Source organism: Macrotis lagotis, chromosome 3 (genome assembly GCF_037893015.1).
Source record: "Macrotis lagotis isolate mMagLag1 chromosome 3, bilby.v1.9.chrom.fasta, whole genome shotgun sequence".
Lineage (NCBI taxonomy): Eukaryota > Metazoa > Chordata > Mammalia > Peramelemorphia > Peramelidae > Macrotis > Macrotis lagotis.
The window spans coordinates 268,278,365-268,294,431 of record NC_133660.1 but is presented as its reverse complement, the minus strand read 5'-3'; the positions used below and the strand labels follow the sequence as shown (position 1 = coordinate 268,294,431).

The following is a 16,067-nucleotide window of genomic DNA, read 5'->3' as shown; positions in this document are numbered from 1 at the left end:
AGCTGCAAATGTGCTGGTCCACAAGCAGCCTCCCTAGGGAGGCAAGAGAAAGATTGGAAGAATGGTGATGGCCATGGAGAAGGTGCTTTCCTCTCCCTGCTCAATCCTAAAGGAATATCTATCTTTGAGGTCTATGGAGTCACTCCTTAGCAGGTAAGAGGCTTACAACATTGTCCTTAATGGCAGAGTAGGAGAAGAGGTTTAAATATTGCATTTGGCTGGGCTTGGGGATGTGCTTTGAGCACATGTTGTCCTCACCTAGACAGATTGGGCCACTTTAATTTAGGGAAGTATTCAATGCCTACACAATAAAGAAATGGAAAGCAGTGAGGAGAGAGTCAACTTTAAGAGTCAGGAAGGTAAGATTTCCAGTTCTGCCTCTCAATGGAAGAAGGTCACCTGCCTAGGCAGGTGTCACTTCACATAGTTGGAGGCAGTTTCTTCATACCTTGGGAGCTCCCCTACACTTATGAAATCACAAGTCTGGGCCATTCAATCTCGAATTATTTTGAAAGCCAACTATTTGGAGGCACGGAATATTTCTTATTGCTAGTTCTATCAATAATCTAAGCTGTTCATCAGGATTTGGATTAAAGCATTAAACACTAGCAAAGAGGAATTCTTAAGAGGGAAGGGAGTTTGAGTCTCCTCATCATGAAAACAAGTACTTAAAGGAAAAAGAGATAAGAATATAAAGAAAGAGGAAAAGGCCTGTCAGAGAAAAATGTAACTCTGGTTCTATGAAAAGAGAACGAGACATATCTTCAACCCCCAAGAAATGAGACAAATATGAAAACTGTTTTCCTAATGGGAGGAGAGGGGAAAGGATGGGAAAGAATAGTAGCAAAGGAAGGAAAAGTCATCTTTATTCATATATAGGTGGTACAACAGACAGAGTGTGCTGAACTTGGACTCAAGAAAGGCTGAGTTCAGATTTAGCCTCAGTCATTTACTAGCTCTGAGACTCTAGGCAAATCACCTGACTGCTGACTACCTCAGTTTCTTCATCAGTAAAATAAGGATAATAGTATCTATGTCTCAGAGTGGTTGTCAAGATAAAATGAGATATCTGTAAAGCACTTTGTAAACTGTGAAGCCTACATAAATGCTAGCTATTCTTCTTCTTCTTATTATTATTACTATTATTATATTTAACTCTACAGACTTGGAAAGTCAAAGCTTGATTATCCCTGAGATATACTGCAACAGGACTTCTAGGAGTGACTGCAGACACTCAAAGGTGATGTCTGAGCAAGGACAACAGCCAGGGAAACGACCATGCTCAAAGAAACAAGAATTCCATAGCTGAAAGGGATTCCCAGAGGTTTTTGAAGCCAGCCCCCAACCTGACACAGTCCTGACACGTGATTCGCTAGTCTCTGATCAGCCATCTTTAGTGATGGGAATTCACCACCTCCCCAGGTGGTTTATTCCAGTTTTGGCAGGAAGTTCTTCATATGGAGTCAAAATCTGTTATAGAGTGAGGAAATTATGCTCTTGGTACAAAATTATTACCTTCAGAAGAAACAAAATAACCCTAAAGAAATACCATTTTTTCCCTTCTGAGTTTCATTTTGATATTATTTTTTTAACCTTCAATCACAAGATTTGACAATAAAAGTCTTTGACCTGAGAAAACTTAGACACAAATATATTGATTATGAGTCCTCTCCAATGTAAACACATGACATTCTAGTACAGGGAAAGATATGAATAAGAGCTGAACTGAATAGATGGTCAGTCTGTCTCTTTAGAAGCTATATCCCAGAGCCAGCTCAGGAAGGCAAGAATGTTCCCTGAAGTAATAATGCATGCAATGAGCTAGCCCCTAAAGCTTAGGCCACCTTGGGCTGCCTCAACAAATGAATGACTGTATTAAGCCCTGGGGAGAGGAATCCTTGCTCTCAAGGAGATCATAGTCTAAAGGGAGGAAATTTCAGCACTAAGTCAGATGGAAAGAATCAATGGGTCCTGAGAGTGAAGGGGCAAGATAGATGCTGAAGAATCCTTTTTTAGTGTCATTTCCATCGATAAAATCACCATCTGATGGTGCTGAGGGCACTGGTGCTGAGACTGTCCCTTTCCCCATCTTCCACAGCTGCAGCACCTGCAGAGGCAGTTGCTAGGTTACACCTCCCCAGAGTCGTTTCCCTGGATGAAGGCTTTTAGGGCTGGACAAGAAGTAGGGTCTGTTGTCTAGGAGAGAACTGTCATCATTAAGGCTCTAGGACTTGCAAGCCTATTGGTGGTAGGTAGCTGGTAAGTGCTGCTGGGAGGGGCACAGATGATAGAAACCTTCCCCACAAAGGCTGCTCTCCTTGATGTTAAGCTGGAAGCCAAACTGAATGCAGACTGGTAGACTGGGGATAGGGGCAGTTGGGCTCCTTAGGCTGGAACTCTTTCTATCTAGGTATGAGAAGAGCTAATGGTCAAAATGGTGATGGTACTTTGACCTGAACAGCCCATGCAGCCCATCCCTCAGAGATGTTGTTTCAGCTTATTTCCCTATCTACCACAATGTGGGCAGTTAATTAGTTTATGTGTTTTTTTTTGGGGGGGGGGGGGCAAGTCCCTTCTCCAGGGGGGTTGCACCACTGCAATGTGCCAGCTCAGATTGGGAACATGGTAGTTCATGTCTAGAGGCCACATTTTGGGAAGAGTCCATAAGAGAGTGACTAACCTGGCAAGAGAACTAATAATCATGCCAAAAAACAAACACTTGAAGAACTGTGCATGTTTTATCTGGAGACAAGGAGATGGAGAGGGAACATGATAACAGCTTTCAAGTATCAGAAGGGTTGTCTAAGGAGACAGATTTTAGCTTGGTTCTACAGTGGAGAGCCAGAAGCAATAGATGGATGATGCAGAGGCAGATTTCAGTTTCATGTAAACAAAGTTTACTTTTGAACTAATTAGAGCCTGGGGCTTAATGTGTGGCCTGGGGCAAGTCACCTCCTCTGTGGGCCATGGTGGAAATCCAATGAGAGAAATCTATAAAGCTTTCCTTTCTATCTAACTTGTCTCTGCCTCCTTCCTTCATTAGAAGGTTCTCTCATGAGAACATAAGCCCCTTGAGGGCAGGCTTTAGAAGTGACAATGGATGATGTGAAAGCCCCTTTTGTAGAGGTTATACAAATCTAGAGCCTCCTTCCTCTACAAAACTAGCCTCCTCTAATTGCTACTTTAGGAATCAATGATTTTGTAGGTGTGGGGATTCTCTCCATCAGGGTGGAATGACTCAGTCTACTTTCTGAGAATTGCTCTGGCCAAGTGACTGATGAGTCTTTCCAAAAAATGCTTGGACAGGCACCACGTACATATAGGGTGTGACTGAACCCATCCCTGGTATTAAGGATCCAGGTATCATTTCCATAGCACACAGACACAGAGGACAACCAGAGGGGTGAAATAAGAACATTAAGGGTTTTTGTTTGTTTGTTTGTTTATTTAGATTTTTCAAGGCAATGGGGTTAAGTGGCTTGCCCAAGGCCACACAGCTAGGTAATTATTAAGTGTCTGAGACCTGATTTGAACCCAGGTACTCCTGACTCCAGGGCCGGTGCTTTATCTACTAGGCCACCCAGCCACCCCCCCTGAACATTAAGTTCTTATCACATTTCAGTCAAGAAGCAGCAGTGCCTCAGGGAGAAAGGGAATAATGTAATGCCACCTAAAATTAAAGCCCATAACAGCAGAATTGGAAGGCTGACACTGGAGAAAGTCTAGTCCAACCCACTTAACAGAGGAGGAAACCAAGGCTCCAAGTTACATGGCTCTTTGAGGGCTTAGCCCCAAAGTCCATCACATCTAGAATCTGGAAATGCTCACTTATTCACAGGTGGTGCCCTGGGGAGACGTTGGATTCAGGAGGACAGGACCTGGTGCTGAGTGCATTCAGCCTCAAGGCTACTGGACCATACAATCCAGGAAGCGAGATTTTAGTCTGTGTCAGGGTCAAGTGGACTACAGGATTAGATGAAACAGTAAACACTTCCACCCCCTATGAGAAAGACAGAACCATTGTTCCTTTGACAGCAGTGATCTGCCCATGGACAGAGATACAGACTGGAAAACTTCATGGGGTGGCTCTGAACTATGAAGAAGGCTGATGAACTATCCGCTCATCCTCCTCCATTAGAGCAGCACTTGCCTAGATCTGGGGTCTACCTGAGAGGTTTCCAGAGCTGCCTTGATAGGAGGGCCTGAATCCCAGGAGTGACCTTCACAAAGAGCAACTAAGGACCAAAGGACCACGAGAGCAATCTTCAAGGCCAAACAGCAGGTGCAGAGGAGAAAAGTGAAGGCATGTTGTTTGTTCCCAAAAGGCAGAATGAGGATCAAAGGGTAGGAAGCCACAGGGGTGCTGTGCCATCAATGTAAGGATAAACTTCCGGAGAAGCTATCCAAACCCAGAACAGCAGCTTCTGCGGAGGCACTTGCTGCACACATTACCATGGGAACTCTTTCTCAGGAACAGAGCTCCCCAGTTATCTCCAAGTTCCCCTGCAGCTCTAAGAGACAGGGCTGGCTCTAGCAGGGCCCCAGGAATTAAGGCCTGGCCATCAGCACCTTCCCAGAAGCTATTTGTGGATGTCCAGCATGATGGTTATCCCATGGGCCACTATTATCGTGTGCCCTTGGCTACTACTCAGTAACTGCCCAAGACCGGTCCCAATAAAGGCACCCAGCAGAATGTTGGTGGTCTCCCACACTATCACATGGCCAGTTGTCAGAGCATTGTTGCTGCCACAGTTTTCTGGGACGTTACTGAGTGATAAGATCAGAGATCACTCCAACTATCATCTCAGCATCCAGCAAGCAATCAAATGCTCCTTCCTTCTAGAGTACTTATTCCTTTTATGTTTACCTATAACCCTTATGGCATATACAAACTTTAAGATAGTGTAATGGTGAATAGATTAAAATATATTAATATATAATTTAATATATTAAAATTTTAATCAGAGGGGTCAGGGTTCAAGTCCCTTAGGCACAAGCCTTCCCAGAACAGATCAGGGCAAGAGAAAAGAATCCTGGACTCAGGTTCCAAGGTTATGGGTTTGAATCAAGCTCTTCTTACAATCTGGGGACCTTAGGCAAGGGACTTTCCCTTTTTGGACTCCTTCCTGCATCTCTCCAGGGAGGAGATGACTCAGCTTCAAAACCTGGGACTCTGCATCTTTCTCTACAAGCTTTGCTACAGAACAGAGACTACACCAGTTCTGCTGAAACTGCATCCCTCACTAATGCAGTTGGGGGAGCTATGGACTGATCCAACCTTCCTGGAGATAAATTTGTAATTATGCCCAAAGGGCAATAAGAATGAGCATACCCTTTGATCCAGCAATACTCTACTAAGTCCATATCCTGCAGAGATCATGCAAAAGGGTCAAAATGCCACTTGTACAAAAATATTCATAGCAGCCCTGTTTGAAGTGGCAAAGAACTGGAAATCCCCCATCAATTAGGGAATGGCTGAACAAACTGTGGTCTATGTATGTGATGGGAACACTATTATTCTATAAGAAATCAGGAGGGACAGGATTTCAAAGAAGCCTGGAAAGACCTGAATGAACTGATGCTGAGTGAAGTGAGCAGAACCAGAAAAACCTTGTACACCTTAACAGCAACATGGGAGTGATGATCAACCCTGATGGACTTGCTCACTCCATCAGTGCAATGATCAGGGACAATTTTAGGGGATCTATGAAAGAGAATACCATCTCTATTCAGAGAAAGAACTGTGGAGTTTAAACAAAGACCAAAGACTATTACCTTCAGTTTTATAACAAAAAGGTTATCTTATGTACTCCATAATTTTGCTATCTCTAATATTTTATTTCTTCCTCAAGGATGTTTTTCACCTTCAATTTTGATCAATGCATATCTAGCATGGAAACAATGTAAAGATGATCAGATTGCTTTCTGGGGGGGGGGGGGGGAAAGGGAAGATGGGGAAAAATTGTAAATTCAAAATCCTTACAAAAAAAAATGATAGGTAGAAACTACAATTGTATATAATTGGTAAACAAATAAAATATTTATATTAAAAAAAAAACTGCATCCTTGATGCCCTTGGATTGGCTTCTGAGAATGGATCCTCACTTAAAAGTTTTGGGAAAATTTTTGGGAAGCCCAGACTTTCCTGCACAAGGCAAAGGGAAACTGTTTCTTTAATGGTGCGTTAACGTCACATTCGCTTATTTAGAAACGTGATTTCCTCTCGTTGCCAAGACAGCCACAGTTGCTGTGGCAACCACAGGGATGCTTAGCAGAACCCAACTCCACTCACCTGCACAAAGATGCCCTTGCTCTTGTACTCCACATGGAGGCACTGGGAGAAGAAATCGACAAAAGCCTGCAGGGGGAGGGGGAGGGGGAGAAGAAAACACAGAGATGACATCAATCGGCTGATTTGTCGTCTTGGAAACCAGAAATAATCTGGCAACCAGGGAACTGAGGGTTGCTCACCATTCGTTTTACTTTAGATAAAGACTGAGACCTCATAAAACATAACACAATACAATGACAAGCAAAGCCACATCAAGCTGGTCTTGTTAAATGCATGCTACTGGTCTGGTTAGGAATCAAGGGGAAGAAGTCCTCTGGAACCAGGTGAGGATCAAAGTAGCATGGCATGGTGCAAAACATCCTCAGCGTCCTGGAGCTCGAAGACCTGTGAAGCTCAAAGGCTCGAAACAAGTGGTTTCATTTCATTGGACCTTGAGTAGTTCACCAGTAACATGAAAATAACCACGTTCTAACCGAAGGGAGTGGCTGTGAGGATAATAGGATAATGTATGTGAAATGCGATAAAAAGCAGTGGTCATAATCATCATCCATCTGCATGTGCTTCTGGTCAGCTTGGTCATTTGGTAGAACATAATGTTCCCAAGTCCATTAATTTCATAATTCTACTGCTTTCCAAGAAGAAATTTATTTTATTCCTAGCTACTAAAACATCAACAAAAACATGATCAGAATTCTGTTTGATTTGGCTCTAATAGACAAGAGTTGAAAGAGGACATTGAGATCCTCTGGGGAGATGAGGCCCAGCAGGGGGCAGAGAGCTAAGAGAACATTTGTTATCTTTTTCAGACCACAAGATGGAGACTTTCAGGAAGATAAAGGAGAACTCCTGCCACCTCTGCTGCCCCGGGGGCCTAGTACAGTGTCTGGCACAAATGGGCAACAATTGAGCAACTGTGCTTCACATGTAACACATGCTCCATACTGACAATATTCTGGCTAATGTGGCAGAGCAGGACCTTACAGAGCACTTGCACTCCATAGGCTCAGGTCGCTGGTACATGCCCCCAGCTGTTTCCTTGAGAATGCATCTATCAGACCAGGAGAAAAACAGGTCAGAAGAGATGGAAGACAGGTGTGGGAGGGTGCAGTGATTCAAAAGAAGAGTGGCAGTTGAGTGGTCCAGCAACTGGTACAAACCAAGGAAAATGTCTGTGTTGGAGACAGCATTTTTACTCTTTTCCTTCCCTAACTATACTGACAGAGTAAAGCCAAGCTTTACTGCAAGCTGCACAAGTACACTTCATTTCAGCTATTTAAATGAGCATCCCCATTCAAAGCATTCTGTCACCAAGGTTTTCTCTGATAAAAAAAAAAAAAAGAGGCCACAAGGGACCTCCCAGCTCATTCCCTCTCTCAGTGCTGTGCTGGGCCTTTCTTGCCAAATAGGAGCCATCAAGGTCATTTTCCACGACTCTTCTGTTGTGGCCACACTCCTCAAGTTCTTCCAATTGGTCAGAATAAAGACTAAACCTAATAACAAAGAATATTGCATTGTCTTTTAATAAAATGTTATGGAAATACATTTGAATGTGATTATCAGGAATAAATGTTCCCTTTCTTATTTCTAGAGATGGATTTAGAAAAAGAATTATTCCTTGTCTTAAATGGAAAAGCATCCCTAATAGACTAAATAATAAACTTCTCTCACTTAAAAAAAAATGGTTTTTTGAGTCTCTTCCATGCACTGGTTTCACTACATATTTGAGTGATTGGATTCACTTGTCTTTCTCAACATTTTCCCTTCCTTGTTCCCATAACAGCCCTGAGGAGACTGAGTTACTTTTTGTATATAAATATGACATCCTGAGAGCTCATGACTCCAGTTCCATTGCAGAGATAGCTTTATGCTGACTGATCCAGTCTCTTTAGCTGGATGGAGACGATGCATTGGCTCACACTTAAAAGGTTTAGAAGACCAGGTTTAGAAGAAGAGCCCTGGAAAAGCTCCATGTGGAAGATAATGTTATATGCTTGGTCCCAAGAATACCAAGCTCATAGCAAGCTCACAGACAGCTTGAGCAGAGGCCCAGCTGTGAGCTCACCACAAAGTGAGACTAAAGAGTCCTCAGTTCACCAAAAAATTGATGGTCAGTGTTAGGAAAGAGCATAAGATTTTGAAAATATTTTCCAAAACCTTTCTAGGATGCATTTCTACCTGTGTTATACACGTGTATAATCAAAACTGACCTTATGCAGAAAGTATCTTCACTGCTATGGAAAAATTGAGTCTGCAAGGAACAGTGCATGTGGGTTGGACCCTCAGCCACAGGACTATTATAATGAGGGCTTCTATGGAAGGGGAATCATGTTTTATGTAAACATTGTTTATTCTTTAAAACTGAGTACAGTCCTCTGCACAGATGATGAATGAATCAACAAAAAGGTGCAAACTACTGGTTTAAATTTTCATTTAAATTTAGAGTTCAATGCTCCTAATCTTAAAATTAATACCTAGAGAAAAATGTCCCTTCAACAATAAAATTGAAAATTCCATACCAGGTTAGGTAAGCTTCTAAATCTATGGTCAAACTAGATGAGTATTCTCTTCCTGACAAAAGGGATTTTCTTTCTGGCCCAATTTAAAATTGGCAAGAATAAACACATAAAAGAGAAGCAAGTTCATTAGTATGGGAATGCAATCTACCTATACAAGTTTTATCTGTGATTTAGCAGCTAAAGCCTGGGGATGACTTGCTGAGGAAGTGTCAGAAGTTTACTGAGCTGAAGCCTAGCAATCTCTGCACTCTGCTGCTTTTCCAAGGAGAATACAGCAAATGCCAATTTGTATCCCTCCTAACAAACTATTTGAATCATTTTTTCCCAAATAAACTTTACCTTGGTCGCCGAATAAACAGTCAGAAGTGGAACTGGGTACATGCCACTGGCAGAAGAGATGTTCAAAATTGCACCTTTAGATCTAAAAGGAGAAAAAGAATACATCAGAAGAAGAATAACAGTCATACCCCCTTTTATGTTTACTTGCCAAATCTTTCCCCAAAGAGACTCTATCAAGTTTGTAGTACAAGTTCAGTTCTAGACATTTTGTGATGAAGGTTCAGAGCTCTATGGAACTGGCCATTGGCTACAGAAATACACCCACTTGAAACTTCATTTCTTAACTCTACTTAATCCTGATTTAAACGGATCCACAGTAACCACTGCAGCATCATCAAATACACCATTAGTCATTTGAAGAGGTACAACTCTTACCAATGACAGGATCCTTCACAGAGAGTTGGCTGCACTAATTTTCAAGGAGGTACAATCCTTGATAATTAAGGGTGTCCCCTCTTTGAAGCAAGGAAACATAGCTACTACAACACCTGCCCCCTACTCCCCAAAAAAGGCACATCATGCATAAAAGACTCTAGGAACATCCATCCACCACTCTTCCACTCGGCCTTTTAAAAATTTTTTTATTTATTTAAGGCAATGATGTTAAGTGACTTGCCCAAGGTCACACAGCTAGGCAATTATTAAGTATCTGAGGCCTGAACTCAGTCCTCCTAGTTGCCCCCACTGGAGAGTTTTCTTATCATTTTAGGTCTTTCTCTTCTGGAAGTCCTGCAATATTTGTCTGTACCACTCAATCTAACAATTAACTAGGTGTCAGATGACCAGGACACTACCACGTTCTGGGAGACTGAAATACCACATAGTTCCTGACCTCCAAGATAACATGTTCCAACATGTGCAAAACGGAACTTATCACTGATCTTGAAACTACTCCTCTGCTTGACTTTCCCATTTCCATCAACAGCACCACCAATCTCCGTGTTCTGAAGCTTGGTGTCATTGTTCCCCTTCATTCTACATACTAGTTCAGCCACCAGGATCCATTCATTTCTTGCAGCCACCTTTCACTGATCATTATTCCATTGCTGTCACCTTTTAGCCCTGGCCATCATTAGCTCTCATTGACCTATCCTAATAGAAGACTAATAGATGTTCCCTGCCTCTCCACCTGGAACCACATCACTCCATTCCACAGGTCACTAGGAGGTTGGTCTTTCCAACAGAACCATAGCACTCAAAACCCAAATGGGTTCAAGGAACCCGAAAAGAGGAAGGTCCTCCACCATTTGGCTCCAACCTAACTTGGACAACCCTGTAGTACATGGTAACAGTATGTTGACAGGTCTCACTGCCACAAGTCTCTTCCCACTGAAGAGTCTCTCTTTCACTCAGCAACCAAAAGTGATTTTCTAAAAAAGGAAGTGTTAACCATGTCTCCTCCACCACCACTTCCACTCAATAAAATTCAATTGCTACCTATTACCACCATGATCAAATATGTAAAAACTTTTGTTCATGAGTCAGAAAACTTCCCTCCCCAACTTTTCAGTCTTCTCACACAACACTTACCCCACTCTTGCACCCACTAAACCTGGGATCCCGTGGCCCTGGCCTCTTTTCTGTTCCTCACATAAGATATTCTGTTTTTACCCCCCGGCTGTCCCCCAGGCCTGCTCGGCTCTGCCTCTTCATCTCTACTTTCTGGCCTCTCTGACTTTCTCCCAATCCCAGCTCAAACCCCAGACTCCACAGGAAGCTCTTCCCACTCATCCTCAATGCCTTCCGCCATACAGTCCCTCATGTGATGCTCACCCTTCTGATGTCTTATTCACTCCTGAAGCTCACTGAGAGGGGTGCCCAGAGAACAAACAGTATCAGAACAAACAACTTGGAAAGAACTCTTCTCATGGCCATCTCCTCCAGCCTAAAGATCCCAGGAGGTCTCCCTGCAGTCTCCCCTTCTCTCCCACTCCAGAATCTCTCTGGATGGCACTCATTCCCTCTGGCTCCATTCCCTCTTCTGTGACTTGAGGTCAGACTTTCTAATCCCCAAGGTCTTCTGGTCTCTGAGCTAAGCTCCCAGTTTCTTTCACATATTCTGCTTATGGCATGATCACAATCTAGGCTGCCTAACTCTGGGCATTTTCCTCTTTATAATCTTCCTTAAAATGTCTTCTTCAGAAAGCAATATGCCCTAAAACTGTCTATGTGTAGTCTGACCAGAATCCAGCATGACATAATTTTTACCAATTGAGGTCCTGTTTATTCTACTTTGCTTAATGCAGTCTAAGACTGAATTGGTTTCTGGCTGGCATATTACATAGTTAAGTCATACTGAGTTTGTGGTCATCTAAGAGATCCAGATCTTTTCCAAATGAATTCTTTGCTATTTAGCCCTCTTGTAGCTGGTGAAGCTGATTTCTTTTAGTTCAACTTCATGCTTATCCCTATTAAAATTCCATTTTACATCCCAATTTTCCCATATCCTCTCCAATACTGATCAATTTCCTTTTTTGTCAATTTAGCCAATCTCATAGATGTGGGGGTAGTACCTCATAGTTGTTTTACTTTGCAGTTCTCTAATCAATAGAGTTGGAGGATTTTTTCAAATGACTATAGTTTTAATTTCTTCATCTGAAAACTGCCTGTTCATATCCTTTGTCCATTTATCAACTGGGGAATGACTTGTAATCATATAAATTTGATTCATTTCTCTATATATTCTGAAAGTGAGTCCTTTATCAGAAACACTAGCTGAAAAATTGTTTCACAGTTTTCTATCTTCATTTTAATCTTAGCTGCAATAGTTTTATTAGAATAAAACCTTTTTAATATAGTCAAAATCATCCATTTTGCAATTTATAATGCTCTCTATTTGTTTGGTCATTAAACCTCATCCCTCATAGATCTGACAGACAGAGCATTTCTTGTTCTCTTAATTGGTCTCTGGCATTGCCCTTTATGTCTAAATCCTGCATCTATTTTGACTTTATTTTGGTATAGGGTGGGGGATATGGGTCTATGCCTAGCTTTTGGCATATTATTCCTCAGTTTTCGCAGCAGGTTTTGTTGAATAGTGAGTTTCTATACCAAAAGCTAATGTCTTTTGATTTGTCAATCAGTAGATTACTACAGTCATTTGCTACTGTTTGTTTTGTACTTACTCTAATCCACTGGTACAAAGTCTGTTTCTTAACCAGTACCAGGCAGTTTTGATGATTACTGGTTTATAATATAGTTTTAGATCTGGTACAGCTAGGCCACCTTCCTTTCCATTTTTTTTATCAATTCCCTTGATTTTCTTGAATTTTTGATGCTCCAGATGAATTTTGTTATTATTTTTCCTAGCTCTGTGAAATAGTTTTTTGGTAGTTTGATAGGTATGATACTAAATAAGCAATTTAATTTGGGTAGAATTATAATTTTTATTATATTAGCTTGGTCTAACCATGAGTAATTGACGTTTTTCCAATTGTTTAGATCTGACTATGTGTGAAAAGTATTTTGTGACTGTGTTCATATAGTTTTTGGGTTTGCCCAGGGAGGCAGGTCTCCCAAGTATTTAATGTTATCTACAATTACTTTAAATGGACTTTCTTTTTCTACTGCTTGCTCTTGGGCTCTACTGTTATGTGGGTTTATTTTATATCCTACTTGTGAAGTGGTGAAATGAGCCATTCTAAAGAGAGCAAACTAGAACTATGCCCAAAGAGCAATAAAACTGATCCTAACCTTTGATCCAGCAAAGTCTCATATGTTCAAAAATATTTATAGCTTCTTCATGTAGTGGCAAAGAATTGGAAATTGAAGGGATGCCCATCAATTGGGGAATGGCTCATCAAGATATGGTACGTGAATGTCATGGAATACTATTGTTCTATGAGAAACCATGAGTGGTCAGACCTTAGAGAACATGGAAAGAATTACATGAACTCATACTGAGTGAAATGAGTAGAACCAAGAGAACACTGTACACATCAACAACAACACTGTGAGATGATCAATGTGATGGATGCAGGATAACCCTGAGAGACCTACTATATACAAAGCCATTCACATCCAAAGGAAAAACTACAGAATCTGAAGGCAGAGTAAGGCATACTGTATCTGCTTTTTAAAAACTTCTTGTGTTTTTCCTTTCTTTCTCATGGTTATTTTCTTTAAACTCAGTTCTAATTCCTCTTTCACAATAGTAAATAAGTTAAACACAAATATGCACGTGCAACTTTTACCAGACTATTCTCTGCCATGGGGGGAGGGGGGGGAAGGAGAAGGGAAGAGAGGGTGGTAGAAAAAGGCAGAACTCTTAAATGTGCAAATGGATGAATGCTGAAAAACTACCATTGCATGTAATTGGAAAAATAAAACAATTTCAATTTTAAAAGTTTTCCAGCAATGGAGGTTAAGTTCACTTGCCTATTTTTTTTTTGATACTAAAGATAACAATGCCTTTCCTTAAACCTGTAGGACTCCTCCCAATCTCTAAGAGTCACTCAGAAGTGGCTCCACAATGCCATCTGCCAGTTCTTTCATATACTCCAGGATATCTGTCCAAGCCTGGTGACTTGAACTCTATGAGATTAGCTAGATGACTGACCATCTTGCTGATCTTAAGCTTTTATTCTCCATGAATCATATTTTTTCTCTCCTTCCCTGTCCAAAGATCATTCTTCATAGAAGAGAAAAATAGAACCAAAGTAAGAGTTGAGTAGTTCAGCCTTCTTGCTCTCCAATGTTATAATCATTACAACCACTCCAAACTATAATCTTATCCCTTCTTTGGTACAATTTTTATCTCCAAATAAAAAAAAAAAGCAACCATGTCTTTTTACTGTTTTAATATTTCTGAGCTGGCCTCTTGTGCTCCAGACACAAGATCTTCCTTCTGTGTCTCAGTCAGAACTAAGAGAGGTCTGCCAAGATCTGCCAGAGGTCTAGCTCTGCTGTCTGAACCTTTCTGAGAGTCGTGGTCAAAAGAAGAGAAGAAGGGTCAGGAAGTCTCACAGGGGGAATGCTTTGAAAATAAGTGAATGCATATTGTGCAGGGCCACACTTACCATGATTTGAGGATGCCTAAGCATCAAAGAGCCAATTCCGCACAGCCCACGAGTGCCCCCTACACCACAGTCCAACTTGGGCAGAACCACTCAGAATGGCTCCCCTCTCAGCTCCATGGAGCAGAGGTCTGCCCACCACAACAGACTGGTATTCAACTGCTGTTGGACTTCACATTGCTAGGCCTTTGTCTCCTCCTCTAGAAAATGAGAGGGCAGCAGCACTAGAGTTAAGAGTTCTTAAGTCTCTTGTGTCCTAAACCTCCAGGACAGTCTGGAAGGACCAATGGAAACCTTCCCCAAATTGTATTTTAATGCCTAAAATAAAAATATATCAGAATAAAGAGACCAGTTTCAAGGAAAACTTCCCATGTAGAAAACTCCTAAGATTCTTCCTACTTCGAATCCAGAAGACTTTAAACCTGCTTATGTGGTGGGCCTCAGAGGGTTTTGGTTCATACAAACAAGATAAATCCAACAATTAGAGATGATCAAAAAGGTCAGAAGGTTAAGGAGAAACCGATTTTTACTGTATTTATTCTGAATCTGGATTTTTTTGCCATAAATGCACACCAGCTAATTGGTTTAAAAAAATAAATCAGTGCCACAGATACACTAATGGATGCAGATAATAATAATAATAACAACAATAATAATGTCCTCTTAGCAGATAATTTTCCTTTCCTAGGTAAATGAAGCTTCTGTGGGCTGACCTTACCCAAAAATGATATCCAGCTACAGCTCTGCCATTTCCCCAAGTACTTGGAATACAAAAATAACCACTTCCTGGTATTCTCTAAGGATTTTTACATGGAGGAGCCCAGGCTTCAGCCCTGGAAGGGACACAATCCATTCATTTTACAGATGAGAAAACTAAGATCCAGAGAAATGAATTGATTTGTCACCCAGGTGGGAAGTGGACAAGCAAGCAAAGCTAAGTTTGAATCTAGTTCCTTGGGCTCAGAATTCAATGACTTCCAAATTAGTCTACTTCCTCTAAACTACTTGTAAAAATCTATTCTTTGGGAATAAGGGGAAACCATGAATGGACTACATGCTTCTTGGTTATTTATATCTACCCAATTACACTTTATTAAGTTAGGCATTTTACACAGAGTATTTCATTGAATTCTTACCATGAGAGAAATGCTACAGCTATTGTCCCATCTTACAAATAAAAAAATTGAGGCTGAGAGACTTGGTGATTTACCCAAGCTCAAACTACTACCACATATCAGAGGAAAAACTTGAACCCAGATCTCTTCTGAGTAAAGAAGCCTTGCTTCATGACAGAATACTAGATGGGGTAACTCACTTGTTACCTTCAGACTTGTGAAACTGAGTTTATTAACTCATATTATGTGGTTCTGAGATGTCATGGGAGGGTTGTTCAGGGTTATGTGCCCTGAAGATCTTGTGTCCTATTTCTATTCATTTGCTTTAAAGTCTCCCTTCTTGTGCTACAAGGGTATCAGGTCAACCCAACCCTTGTCTGAATTATCACAAATTCTCAGTTGGTGTGACCTGAATGCATCATTTTACTGTCACCAGTACATGCATGTGAGCCCAAGGATGCAACTTATGAGAAGACTAAGACTGCTGGCAAACAAAAGGCTTTTTTTCAGTTTCCTTGTGTTTCTAGCTCCAATGCCCCACCTAAGGAGAATCTATGACATCAAAGCCGTTTCCATGGCAGAGACAGACTCGTGAATCCTGCTACATGGGGGGGGAGGTCTGTACTTAAGCAACACCCAGAAGCAGCACAAACTCCCTTCTCCCAGGCTTGGAAAAAGAAGCTGAGACTTTCTGGATGGATGGGGGAAACTGCAATCACATGCTCATTGCATCCACTTCCCTAGTTCATAACACACCTACCCTGGCCCTATTACATGTGTCCACCAAAAT

At 41.4% G+C, this 16,067-nt stretch overlaps 1 protein-coding gene across 1 annotated transcript in view; it reads right to left on the bottom strand.

The window, feature by feature from the left end:
• The window catches only part of HSD17B12 (hydroxysteroid 17-beta dehydrogenase 12), a 157,287-nt gene that overhangs the window by 11,940 nt on the left and 129,280 nt on the right, over window positions 1-16,067 (bottom strand). Inside the window, exons 8-9 of the mRNA XM_074230501.1 lie at window positions 9,148-9,229; window positions 6,293-6,358 (exon numbers count right to left, since the gene is read on the bottom strand). Of these exons, the coding sequence (XP_074086602.1) occupies window positions 6,293-6,358; window positions 9,148-9,229 (148 nt within the window). The remainder of the gene's footprint in view (window positions 1-6,292; window positions 6,359-9,147; window positions 9,230-16,067) is intronic.